This window comes from Squalius cephalus (genome assembly GCF_949319135.1).
Source record: "Squalius cephalus genome assembly, chromosome: 9".
NCBI lineage: Eukaryota > Metazoa > Chordata > Actinopteri > Cypriniformes > Leuciscidae > Squalius > Squalius cephalus.
The window spans coordinates 8,997,787-9,011,347 of record NC_137130.1 but is presented as its reverse complement, the minus strand read 5'-3'; the positions used below and the strand labels follow the sequence as shown (position 1 = coordinate 9,011,347).

The window sequence follows — 13,561 nt, the reverse complement described above, 5'->3', positions numbered from 1 at the left end:
TACGCCTTTTTAACCGAAGTTAATTTGGGTGGGTTTCTCCATTCCCAACGTCCCTGACGAGAGCGTTGCTCTCCTCGGCTGTGAAACGCTCCTCGCGCGCGCCTGGCAAATCCGCCGTTATAATAGGAATCCGCTTTAGAACAAGCTCGCCTGCTCTTAAAGGGAATGTGAGATGACGCTCTGATTGGTTTATTTCACGTTATGCCCAAACCACACCTATGAATAATGAAGCTACTTCAGACCAACCCATTTTAGATTTGCGCCTGGCGCAAGAGTCATTTATCCCGCCGGGAAAATAGCAACAGCGCCAAGACCCGCCCACAAAGTTACTTGCGCTTTGCGCTTTGACACTTGCGTTTCAGATCGTTAAAATAGGGCCCCTTGACTTCGATACCGGTTCCTAAATGATACTTTTTTCGATACCAATTTTATGAAATCCATTTTAAAAAGATTACATTACACATTACCTGAAAATGTGCCTGGGAAAAAATAGCAGAGACTTTATAATTGTTTTTTAATAAACTAGTGTTTTCTGAGTCAGTGTTTGTTGCAAAGATGAAGTTGACGTTGCTGACTCGTCATTTTCGCAGTATAGTGAACGTGCGCGTATAGAGAGAAATACACCTTTCATTTGGATTACATAATCAGAGAGTATTTGTTTTCGATTCGAATTGGTTAGTTTAAAAGTAGACATTTCAAGCTTTCTATATGCTTATTTCTCATGTCTGTGAGGCAAGTAGCCTATTTGAGTTTGTTTCCTAAGTAGCCTTAGCAAGTAGCAAGTAGTTAGCAAGTAGCCTTAGTTTCGGTTAATTTGTGACGCGCTCCAGTTCTTCTTGCAGTTGAAGACGGAGCATCTTTCTGCTCTTAAGTTTATTCCGTGCACTGTCAAGTGCTTCATCAGATTAGTCGTGTTGCTGGTCTTGGCAGCAGTTATCTTTTCGCAAATATTGGTTCGCGCACTCTTGGCATCGAGCCGGGTGAAATGTAGCCACACTTTTGATCTTTTCCACATTTTTTACATCTATGGTGGTTGGGACGCTTACACACTACAGCCTCACGTGTGACTCACGTCTCTGGGCGTAACCGGCGTAAACTAGTGTTTTTCCTTGATGCCTCGTCTCAGCCAATCATGCTGCATGCTTATTGGCTCACTGACGTTGATGTTTTGCATTGTTTGGCATTTCCAAGATAATATTCAGTTGGTCCAGAATTTTCATTTTGGTGCATCCCTAGTCATTTTATAGATTTTGTTCATGCCACCCACCTGTACCTTGGGGGTAAAAAAGGCGAGGAAACAAAAATGTTAAAGTTATTTTTAAAATATGCCAATGGTGGGTTGCAAAAAGGCACCATCGACTGGAGGCTGCTCTGATGTCACAGGCATTGATCCTGAATATGAAACGAAGGCAGTGGGTGAGGAGACTCCCGACTGCTTCTGCTGCTGGGCAGGAAAGATGCGTTCAGCCTCGGTGCACAACAGAACGAGAAAAGGGGGGAAAAAGCAAAACGGGACATGAAAAAGGATTTGCCAACTGGCATCCCTCAGTGCAAGACTCGATAGGACTGACTCATTCTTTCTCTCTTACTCATTCTGTCTCTTTTTTTCTTTCCTCTCTCTCTCTTTTTGTCTTCTCCCCTCCCTTCCCCCAAGACGGTGCAGGCTAGTGATTTCTCTCTCTTGCTCGCTCGCTCGCTCTCTGCTTACCTCTCCACACACACAATATTTTGCTCGCTGCTGCTGGCTGGGTTTATTATTCTGCGTTCTTATTGGTCAACACGATGGTTTAGAGCAAGCTCTGATAATTTGCCACTGGGAATCCTGAAGCACTGAGGGGGTGCTGTCTACTGAGGTTCATTTTTCTCAAATGGTTTTTTTTATGTTTTATTCTGGTATTAGTTCGAGCCGCTGCCTAAGCTGAAAGAACGACAGCGCAATACCTGCAGCAGAACAACTTTATAATACAAAATTGAGTTTTTAGGGAGCATGCTCAGAAAAATCAAGTTTTTGAGAAAGAACTTTTGTTCTCAGAGAAATTACAGCAGGTGAATTGCCAGTCAGTTAGGTACGTTTCCTTTCTTGAGTGGCTTTTTCAGCAGTCCAAGCTGGATTCAGATCATGCTACCAATACGATCAGGGCACCACCGGGTCTGACCGTGAATCCCCAGCTCCCAGAGAACGTCACTCCCACCTCGCTTACACGCAACAAAAGACCAGGATTACTCCAAGCCATGAAGAAAATCTGGTCCAAGAAACGCTTTCAGGTGAGTTGTTGCATGCCTTATTTGTCTTGCCTTGCATGTTGACTCATAACTGACTGGGAGTTTGAGTTTGACCCATATGTTTGGGGTTTTGTCATTCAGTGAGCTCCGTCTGAGGGAGGCTTGACCCAATTCCCTCCTTTAGGGATGTTAGCGCTTATTCACTCCTGCGCCCCACCCTTTTCTTGTAAACAAACGGCACCAATCTGGCTAATTGTGTGAGGATGATTAGAGCTGAATAGGTGAACGTCCACGACTCATTAAACTCTATCATATTCTGATGCGTTCTGGGTTATGATAGGAACCAGACAAAGATGACAGCCTCCTGGGTACTTTGCTGTCAATTTTTTAAGGGGTTCTTGGTGGGTCGGAAATCCAAGATATTGTTTATAATAGAAAATGTTTATTTTGGAACCAGCATTGGATATGTCATGAGTCATATTGTTAAATTTTGCACCAGTACAGAAGAAATATGGCAAGTCAGCATATAGGTCGTTTTCTTGTCCAAGAGCAATAAAACAGAAATGCTTGTAGCAGCAACTGATTTTCCCCTGATGCATATTTCTAGGGATCTGTGGGATCGTAAATTTGGCTACCTCACACTTCACTGCATTAACAGGGAGATTGTTACATCAAAACCATCAACTAAAATTATTACATATCTACTTTTTTATTTACTACATTCAGTAAATACTGTTGCTTAACAGCAGCATCACATTAGCAGGTTGTTATTGCACTCCAGATGTCTGTTGAAATTCTAATCCCGAGGCATTGCTGTGCGGTTGCTAAGGTGCTTTTAGTGTGTTGCTAGGTGGTTGCTAGGGGCCACTTATTGGTCCAAGTCAAAAGAGCTCACCACCTCAAATCTCTAAGATATTCTGTAACGTTATCATCCATCAGGTTAATCCTCATCTCATTTCAATAATACAGTTTTGAACAACATTAGGGTGGGTAGATAATGATAGTTTTCGTTTTTTGGGTGAACTGTCCTTTTAAATAACAAAATTTACTAATATTTAGGTTTGTTTGGTTTAGAAATTATCAGTTATTTTTGTTGTTTGCTTCGTATATAGACTGTCAGAGTCAGGTCAAAATGCGAACCTTGTTCCCCTCCCTGGATGGCCATAAAGTGAAAATGAGCAATCTGCATACCATCACTTTGCCATTGGCTGTAAGTGCATAAAAGAACCCTCCTTTTGACAATATGTCATTGTGACATTTTACGGGTTAGAGGAGGTGAGAGCAGGACGAGCTCTTACTGATATAGGCTCAGGCTGATAGGAATCCTTGTGAAGATGAAAGGAAAAGTGGGTGTGAAGGAGAGGAGAGGGGGATGGGTAAAAGAAAAAGATAATTGGATCTTAGTCTGCAGACGGAGACAAGCGGGTGGATGGGGCAGAGATGTAGCTTAGAGACCAGACAGATACCGAACAGGTGGCTGAGTCATAGTTTCAGATCTAGGCTAAATGATAGTTTCAGTTTCTATCATGTCATGTGAATAATATGTAATTATTTCATTCCTTCATTTGATGTGTTTTAGGGAGATAGCATATCCCATTGCTGCTTAAAGAACTAAAGATAACTAGATTCACATTTCCTGAATTATATACCAATGTTTGCAAGGCAGCAAAAGAAGCTTAGGTGTTATTTTGTTTCTTTTATTTTTTCTGTAACACTTTGCCATCATTATGACACTCAGCAGACATCTTGATTGCTGTGTGCTGCACAGTACAGATTCAACAAACAGGCTGTTTCCAAAACTTGAAAAGGTCTGCTTTTGCAGGCGGTGTACGGAGATATTTGAATTCAGTTTTTGCATAATCTATTTGACACATTTTTTGTTGTTGTTGATAGAATCATAGATGTATACTTCACTACCGATATCTCACAATCATGTGCAAGTGGTTTGGCGCTTGGTGGAAAGAATAAAAATGGTGTCTAATGGTGCGAACAATGCCAATTTATCGATTATATTTCTACCAAGAAATAAGCATTTTAGTCACTGAAATATTGGCTTGGTTTTCTCTAAACCCCATTTGAATTTGTTCTAGACCATTAGACATGGCGTTTTGCCTCAGAAGCCTGCCTTAGTTTTCTTAATAGATGCCTTCATACAAAAATGCTGTCAGTAAATTGACTGAGTGGATAGAGAGGCAGCAAGGCAGTTGCATTTGATTTCAGACAGTTATAGTCATTGTGCAGTGTGGCTATAAATGATTAAATGTATGCAGGGAAGACACGATCAATCAAATTTAGTATATGAACACAGAAAGACGACCAGTTGCTGACGGTTATTTTGTTTAACAATCTTTATATCTTGAATTTTTAGTCTTATATTCCACTTGAAAGTGTAAACATAACCTAACGCTAACCTTGTACTAAGTACAGGTAGTTAATTAATAATCAGTTCTTAAGTGAATACAGTGAATAAGGCACAAATGTGTACCATTGAAGGTACTGCTCCAGTGTCAAGCTAAAAGTTGTTGTTTTTCTGACCTTGTTCCTTGTAGAAATTGACCATGGCCATGGCCATGACCATGAATGTAAAACCTCTGATTACCATGGCTGACATGTTTAGTGACATGGTTTTTAAAGTTTAGAACAAATTTTTAACCAGAACGTTTGAGTTTGATCAATACAGTTACCATACACCAAGTTGGCAGTGTAGACGGGGTCATGAATCACGTGAGCTCCCACCGTTCTTTCTAAACCTGCCCTACTGACTCACAAGCATTAAGGAACCCAACGGGTAGCTGAGAGAGCTGTGTTTCTTAAGGTGTGAAGTGATTCACTTGCTGCATTGGCAAGAGTAATGAAAAGTCAGACCGGGTGAGATTGAAATAGCCCACTGCCTCAGGGCTGAAAGAGTGGAGTTAGAGCAGAAAGCAGATACCGCAACCAAGATTAAATAGTGCCTGGCAGCATTCATCACACCTTAACCTGTGCTAACCTGGCAACATACAAATTACCTGATGACCAAGAAGGTAAAAAATTATGCATCAAATCAGCCAGAGCGGTTGCCCAGAGAGGTTTGATTCATCCAGTGTGAATGCCTGTGGTGTGGGCTGACAAGAAAAATAATTTGAGCTCTCCAAGGTGCTGACCAACGGGGCTTAGAGGTTTTTGTCTGGACAAATAGAGTGGCTAGGAACAGATAACAAAAGCAGCCCTGTTTCACACAGCTTATGGTGTTTTGGTGCCAACTAATGACTTTTTTTAATAACATTTTATAGCTCTGTTCTGAAACCTAGAGAGCTGTCTACTTAAAGTTTCAATAGGATTTAGTTTTAGCTTGTTGCTAATATAATCTTCTGAGCACACAAGTATATTAGGTAAACTTGATCATTTTTGGTGGATTTAACCATTTTATAATCAATATTGTTCAGTAGTAATTTAAGTAGTAAAGTGATAATTGACATTCCTCCCGCGTTATCCACCATCTTGGATTTTTCATTGAGATTATTGTAATGAACTCTTGGATAGATTTAACTGTTTTTGTCAATATTGTTCTGTTCTGAAAGAAAAATAAGTCTTATGATTAACATTTCTACCTCTATGTCCGCCATCTTGGAATAATATTTTCATTGATCTTGTCGTAATGCATTCTGGAATTGCCGTCACTATGCGACTTTGTCCAAAAGAAGGTATTGTCGAAGGCAGCATCGTTATGGAATATTTAGAACATCCTTGCAACCATCCAAAAGACCCTGGCAACCACTTAATGCACTAAAATATTTCAGAAGATCTTAGTAATCGCATTGAAAACAGCCTAAAGTTTGCTTGTACAATCTCAGTTTCTTAAGAAAATATATAAATTTAGCTCTAAAAATATCTTGCTGAAGAAGAAAATGATTTATCAAGCTAATAAGCAATGTTCATTTTGTTATCATTTGTTATTACAATAATTTGTATTATTATCATACTGTTATGGTTATGGATATTCCATTTAATTTGGAACCATATAGGTACAGACAAAGATGACTCAATTAATATCACTTTTGTAATTGGATTACATAATCATAAAAAATAATGGGTTGCGGAGCTCTGTCTTTTTTGTAGCCGTTCTTGATGTTGTCATACAACATGGTCACTGAATGTCAACCGTTGAGTGCTTGAGTCCGTGTTTACTTCTGCCTCAGCTCTTCACAGCACAGATGGCTGGCTGAAGATCCTCCCTCAGTGGCCTGCTCACAATCAAAGCAGCGAGTGTGCATTTGGCAGGTCATTTTGGATAAGTGTCAGTTTCGAAAATGTAACTGAAGCTTGAAGGGCCCTCTGTTCCTATAGCAGCTTTCAGAACATCATGGGAGAGAGAACCAAAGCTCAAACATTATGTCAACCTCAGAGTCTCCTCTCTGTATATTTGCCATTTAAAGTATTGATTAGGGAAATGATTGTTATGTGGATTCATTGATTTTGAAGTAATTAGTGGCGCTCGCAAAGGCAAGCATCCCTATTTATCATTGATCATACTTGGGGTTAGCGATTTAGAATAAATCCCTGAATCTTTGTGTGTTATTTTCGTTGTTTGTTCTACAGCGACGGCGCCTCAAAAAATGTGGCTTTTATGGTGAGCTATTACTTTTCTAACTGACTGGATGTGTAATTGTCTAGTGGACATTAAAATGGGATAAACAGAATAAATATTTTCCAATGGAAATATATAAATCTAATGTTACATACAATGGAAAATGTGCATTTCAAAGAGTTTCAGCCGAGAAATACATTCTATACAGTACTTGTAGCAACTCAAGTGTGCGTAGGCTTTGTCAATAGTCGTCTCTATGTGTGAATTGATCATCAAATGCGTTTCTGTGGCAGTTGTGTTTTGACTAATCAAGGCAATAGAAGAATTCAGATCTATTGCATAATGCATGGCACTTGTGTGGTGAAGTGGAACCACCCTTTTCGTCCATTAAGATGCCAAACAAAGAGGCTAATGACAAACTAACCAGCATCACATGGACATGAATCCTTCTTCGCCTATGAATTATTCAGATGTTTTAATGCCTTGTAAATGTTTTCTTTACAACAAGCAGAAAGCACTGAGCTTAGGCGTATGAATTAAAACGACGTGCTTGTAATTCCTCTAAAAGTTCATCCACTTTTATTTGCCTTTCCCCTTCACCAACCCCGCAAAGCTCCAGGCACCAGTCTCTGAAACGGATGGCCGCCGTCCTTAACTAATGCGGTTAGGGAACAGATTCACAGAAGAAGGGTTTGAAATTACAGCTGCATCAGCCATTAGGATTTCATTTCTCCCTGTAACTAATGGATTGGGAGTGACAGACAGCCGCTGCCCGATGCGTCCTCTGTGTTGCTTCGGTTTATATTCATCCATTGTGAACATAGTTGGATAGGAAGCGATACTGGGAAGCTAAGAATCACATTTCTCACTAAACAAGATGAATCTGTTTAGAAATGGACATAGAAATTACATGCCTTACAGTGTGTTGCTTGAAAGCTGGGAATAACAGTTTGTAACAGAACAAGGATCAACCAGTTCGTATAGCCCATTTAAGCTGTGCTGGATGCTTTCATACTTGTCACTTAGCAGATGTGTTTAATGCAAGGTGACATGCGGGCACACCAACGCAGGGACTGGCAAAAGAAACTAGCTCATTTTTTTAGCCTCTCAGTCACCAATGCCCTACATATGAATTAAAATCTAGGTTAGCAGAGCAAAGACGGACATGTTTTTTTTTTTTTGAAGACCGACAAGTGGCACAGGCATCTTGTTTCAAAAGAGCTCTTGTTAGTCAGCTTTGGGGATATCTGCTGGTGTGCTGTTTGAAATACTTGTTTGTTTTGCCCATTTGAAGTGATTATCATATTTGAAGCATTCTGTGCAACCACTAAAATAGCTCTTCTCTCTTTCTCTTTCCAGAAAACCGGACACTCTAACCGAACATTTGGGAGGTTCACTCATGGTGTGTTTGGCTTTATAGATAACAGGTTATTACAAGAGAGATTTTATGATAACTCTTCAGAGTCTGTCAGTCATCTAATGTGGGGTCTTTGTTTAAAATCGAGGATGCATTGATTTTTTTTTTCCCCCTCTACATTTTGAAAGAGAGTGCAGCTAATCTTGCAATATGCCTCTGCTAGCAGACATGGGAGAAATTCAAACTGAAGAATTGAAGTCATGAGCGTGAATTTAAATTGAACTGGTGGTGCCACACAAAAAGTTAAATTGGAAATTTGATTGGAATGACATGAAGAGGACTTTACTGAATTGCAATTCAAAAAAATTCAAAAGTAATAATTTTTTTTTATTATTTACATTTATGCATTTGGCAGATGCTTTTATCCAAAGCAAATTACATTGCATTTCAAGGTACACATTTACATTCTTATCAGTTTTTGCTTTTCCTGGGAATCAGACCCATGACCTTGGCGTTGCAAGCACCAATGCTCTACTGTTTGAGCTACAGGAAAGCCTTATTTAGCTTTTATTCATTTTATTTTAGTTTTAAAAGTTTTAGTACTTTCAGTTATTTGCCAAGCCAACATTTCTAATTTTCGTTGAAGTTTTTTTAGTTTTAGTTAAAGGGTTAATTCACCCAAACATGAAAATTATGTCATTAAATACTCATCTTCATGTCGTTCCAAACCTGTAAGACTTTCGTAATATTTTTCATAAAATCTGAGAGATTTCTGTCCCTCCATTGACAGTCTATGCAACTACCCCTTTGACGCTTCAAAAAATCCATAAAGAGATCGTTAATCCATATCAATTGAGCGGTTTAGTCCATTTTCACTTTTTCTGATGAACAGATTTAATTTGGCCTTCTATGAATTGTATTTTAAGAATTTGCGTCTGCATTGAGTACTTGCAAAATTTGTTTCCAACTTAGAAGTATCATACAAATAACAAAGTCTGAGGGCCCTATCTTGCACCCAGCGCAATTGACTTTGTACACCGACGCATGTAAGATTCCTATTTTGCACCTGATGCACAGCAGACTTTTCCCTCCACAGACGCACGTTAATTAATTAAATTACCCAAATTATTGGGTACCCAAATTATTGGCCCTGACGAGAACGTCGGTCTCGTCGGCTGTGAACCGCTCCTGGCGTGCGCCTGGCAAATCCGTCGTTATAATAGCAATCTGCCATGGAACAAGCGCGCCTGCTTTTAAAGGGAATGTGAGATGACGCTCTGATTGGTTTATTGCACTTTATGCCCAAACCACACCTATGAGTAATGTAGCTACTTCAGACCAACCCATTTTAGATTTGCGAGATCCGCCCACAAAGTTACTTGCGTTTTGCATTTGATACTTGCATTTCAGATCATTAAAATAGGGCCCTAAGTCTCTGTGGCTTCTGAGATTGATGATAAATCATTAAGATTTAGGATTCCTATCACCTTCGATACTCAGAGGCAAGCCCAAAAAGTCATCTAGGATCCTTTTGAATATGTAATTGTAATCAATCTCTGGATCAAGGCCCTCTTCAGAGACACCTTGAGGGCCTACATCAGAGGAAGTGCTCAGTTCAGACAAATATGATCTAAATTGTGTGCCCTAAATTGAGAATAAATTACCTCTGCTGCTGCACTGCTCCCATTACCTATCAGATAAGTGTTTGTTATAAATTACTGCTAATGGGGATATCATTCATATTCATGTCTGATAATTATAAAATAATTTAGTCTGCTTTATATCAGTCTGCACACTCTGAAAACATCTCCCCAATGCTGCCGATAGCCTATACGTAATGCATCCTCAGTTTTAAGTACTGACTGTACATCTTTTGGAATTGTCATTGTTGTTAAAATTTGTGTTCCTGTTGTGATTTGTAATAAATCATTGTGTTTTTGATTATTATCAAAGATGCCATTCAGTGTCGTGTTTGTGTGCTTGGATTTGAGAAGTCATGCTAGACAGATTTACTGGAATTGTCTGTCTGCTCGCTCTGATAAAGAGGAGCCTGACAATAAATCTGTTCACTTTATGTACAAAGACACTATAATCTCAGCATCAATAATGCAAAAAGCTTAGCAGTGCTTATCATTGAAGCAATTTATACGAACTGCTGACACTTTTGCACCGATGTGATGAGATTTTAGACATGGCTCCCTATAAAACGTCTTTAAATTGAAATAATGCTTTAAAAATTAATTAGACAGGCAGAATTAATGTGGATTACACTCTTTATTGCATTCTCCATTTAAGATCATGCTCTATTAAAACATTTTTATTCATGGGAATTCGTATTTCCTTTTTCTTTTACATGAACCTCATGGATTAAAATGTTTCTGATAATCCTTAATGTTTAGAAATACATAGTACCACAGTACCATCTGTGCAACTAAATTAGCTTTGATCTCATTTAAAATGGATGATAATTCAAAATGAACTGGCTTAACAATGTAATACATACATTATTGAAAAACCCTCAGTCAAAACCCTTTATTTTGTCTGAAATAAAATATTTGATTTGCAATATCGGGAATTTGCTGCTCCTTTCACAAATTTGTACTGGCATGATTGAGCCCACAGGGTTTGATCTGCAAATAATCCAACATAATTGAAAATTAATTTGCAGAGATTTTCTTTAAATAACTAAGACTTTAAGTAAGTAATTTGTTTTTTGATTGGCCTGTTTGACCATCCTTACAAGCTCAAGTGTTTTATACGCAGAAAACAAAGCAAAAGCAAATGGCAGTGATGTTGAGCAGCAAGTACTAGTCAACCAGGACCAGTAAACGGTGCAAATGTGTCCATTCAGCAGTTTGTTGCTGTCTTATCTCTTTACTGGGATGGGATTCGTCTCTATAGTAATGGTGATGTCTTGTCTGCTTCTTTCCTCTGCCACTATGGAAGCGAAGTTTTCCGCTCCTGTCGGAAGCAAAGTTATGGTAATGTTTGTTTTCATCTTTGGGCTCAATGAAGTGGTTCATCCCCTTGTTCCCCACGATGCTTCTAATTCAAACACATTTCTATTTATTAATTTCACTTATCACTATGTGGCGATTGCTTTTTCTTACTCAAGTGATGCACTTTTCGTCAAAGAAAGTAACAAGTTATTTAAAAGGTCATATGATTTTATTTGCTTGGTTTGATGTCCGTTATCATTACAGATGGTGGTTTCTGACTTAATGTTTTGTTTCTTTGTGGTAGACTCTGAGACTACAGAAGACGAAGCCGCTGAGCCACAAATACCCCTGGAAGCTAAAGAAGGAGCCAGAGGTTTTCCGGATGAGGGCCAACGAGTGCATGCAGGTAAAAGACACTTTCAAATGAACTACAGTACTATGTCAACAGTCAACCTTTCAAACACAGTTCTGTCTTAAAAGGATAGTTCACCCAAAAAGGAAAATTCTATTGTCATTTTACTTGTTGAACACAAAAGAAGATATTTTGAAGAATGTTGATGGGCGTAATTTTTTTCCATACTATATAAGTCAATGGGGCCCATCAGCTGTTACTCCGCAAAATATCTTCTTTTGTGTTTAGCAGGAGAAAGAAATTCAAACAGGTTTGGAACAACTTGAGGGTGAGTAAATGATGACAGAACTTTCATTTTTGGGTGAACTATCCCTTTTAGATGTATATTATAGCAGAGCTTATTAACATTTACTTTATAACAGATACACAACCATTTGAAAGTTTGGGGTCAGTAAGTTTAAACTTTAGATACTAGTACCTTTTTAAAAGATACTAGTACTAGTGTACTAGTGCCTAAAAAACAAGCACTAGTAGCAAATGAATAAGTACTAGTACCTAATGGAATAGATACAGTACTAATATCTAAAAAATAAATAGTAGTAGCATGAATAAAGTGACAAATTCGTGTGTTAAAATGTTAAAATGGCTTGCCATACCAAATCATCATATTAAAATGATTTCTGAATGATCACATGACACTGATTATAGCTGAAGTTTTGCCATCATTGGAAAAAATGACATTTTAAAATATATTAATATTAATCAAATTTCACAGTATTACTGTTACCTTTATAAATATATTAATTTACTGTTTTTTGATAAAATAAGTGCAGCCTTGGTGAGCATAAGAGACTTCTTTCAAAAACATTCAAAAATATTACCACCCTGAAACTTTTGAATGGTAGTGTATGCACTGTACTGTACAAACCATTAAAGGAATAGCTTTTCCAATAAAATGAAAATGAAATGGTTTACAGGAACTCTGAGCACTTACATATATTAAATGCAAGATACAGTGCAAGAGAATAAGCATTTAGATTGAGTAAACAGAAATATTAACTGTGTGCATTGTGTTTCAACGGTGTAACTATATAAATATTACATAATGTACATTTTTATTGCAAAATGCCTAATATAATATTGAACAGTAAAAAGTAATAGAGCACACAGTAGTGGCCATTAACTGTTTTAGATGGAGATGGGAATTTCTTCTTCCTGGATGTTCAGGTGCCCAGTGGTCTGTACCGAAGTAAAAATATATTGTTTCATTCAGACATTGAGTGTGTGGGTTTTGTGATTTTAGTATTTTTGCCCTTTTCCTCACCCTGGAGATGATGACATCCTGGAGGGAGGACAAGGGAGTTGTTCCAAACCTTTATTCTGTTATTTTTTTGTGGCACACAAAAGGACAATCTTTTCCCTACAATGGCAGTTCATAACCACAGCTGTCAAGCTTAAAAAAAAACAACAACATTAAAAAACAGCAACAGCATGAAAGCATAACAAAAGTAAGTAGTCTATACAACTTGTGCGATAGATTCCAGGGCCCGTATTCATAAAGAATCTTAATGCAAAGAGTAGCTCCTAGTGACAAAATTCTAAGAAAATTCTTAGAAATGTGGGCGTTTACTCTTAAAATTAAAGAAAAACTCCTAGTAAAGAAAAAAGTAATTCAGAAAGCATCTTAACCCTTAAAAGAGGTCTTAAGGTCAAAATTGTTAGGAGCACGGACGAGGACTTTTAAGAGGCTTAAGAGTTTCTTTAGCAGAGGAGAAAATGGCAGAAAGACGAAGAGGGAGAAGAAATATGTTGCAGACAATGGATGACAGTGAGTTAATAAGACGCTATAGATTAGATCGTGCAGGGATCATGTTTGTGACTGATCTTTTTAGAGACACGCTAATATCTCCAACACAGCGCAGAAATGCCATAGCGTCTGAAATGAAAGTAATCACTACATTACGATATTTGGCAACTGGGAAAATTCCATGTTTGATACATTAAAACCAACATTCAAACCACCACTTAAATAGACATGCCAGCAATCAGTGTAACTGGAAAGAGTGGAACAATTTTTATCATTCTAAGCAATCAAATACCTTATAGGAAATCAACAGCATGGT

At 38.2% G+C, this 13,561-nt stretch overlaps 1 protein-coding gene across 5 annotated transcripts in view; it reads left to right on the top strand.

The window, feature by feature from the left end:
• spegb (striated muscle enriched protein kinase b) overlaps positions 1-13,561 on the top strand; it is an 80,593-nt gene that overhangs the window by 20,929 nt on the left and 46,103 nt on the right. For 2 of the 5 annotated variants that reach the window (XM_079882001.1, XM_079882000.1), the window contains exon 2: positions 11,391-11,492. In XM_079882001.1, coding sequence (XP_079738127.1) covers positions 11,391-11,492 — 102 coding nt within the window. Of the gene's footprint in view, positions 1-2,157; positions 2,266-8,149; positions 8,193-11,093; positions 11,129-11,390; positions 11,493-13,561 lie in introns of those variants that run through there. The other 3 variants (XM_079882002.1, XM_079882003.1, XM_079882004.1) reach the window with 3 other exon arrangements.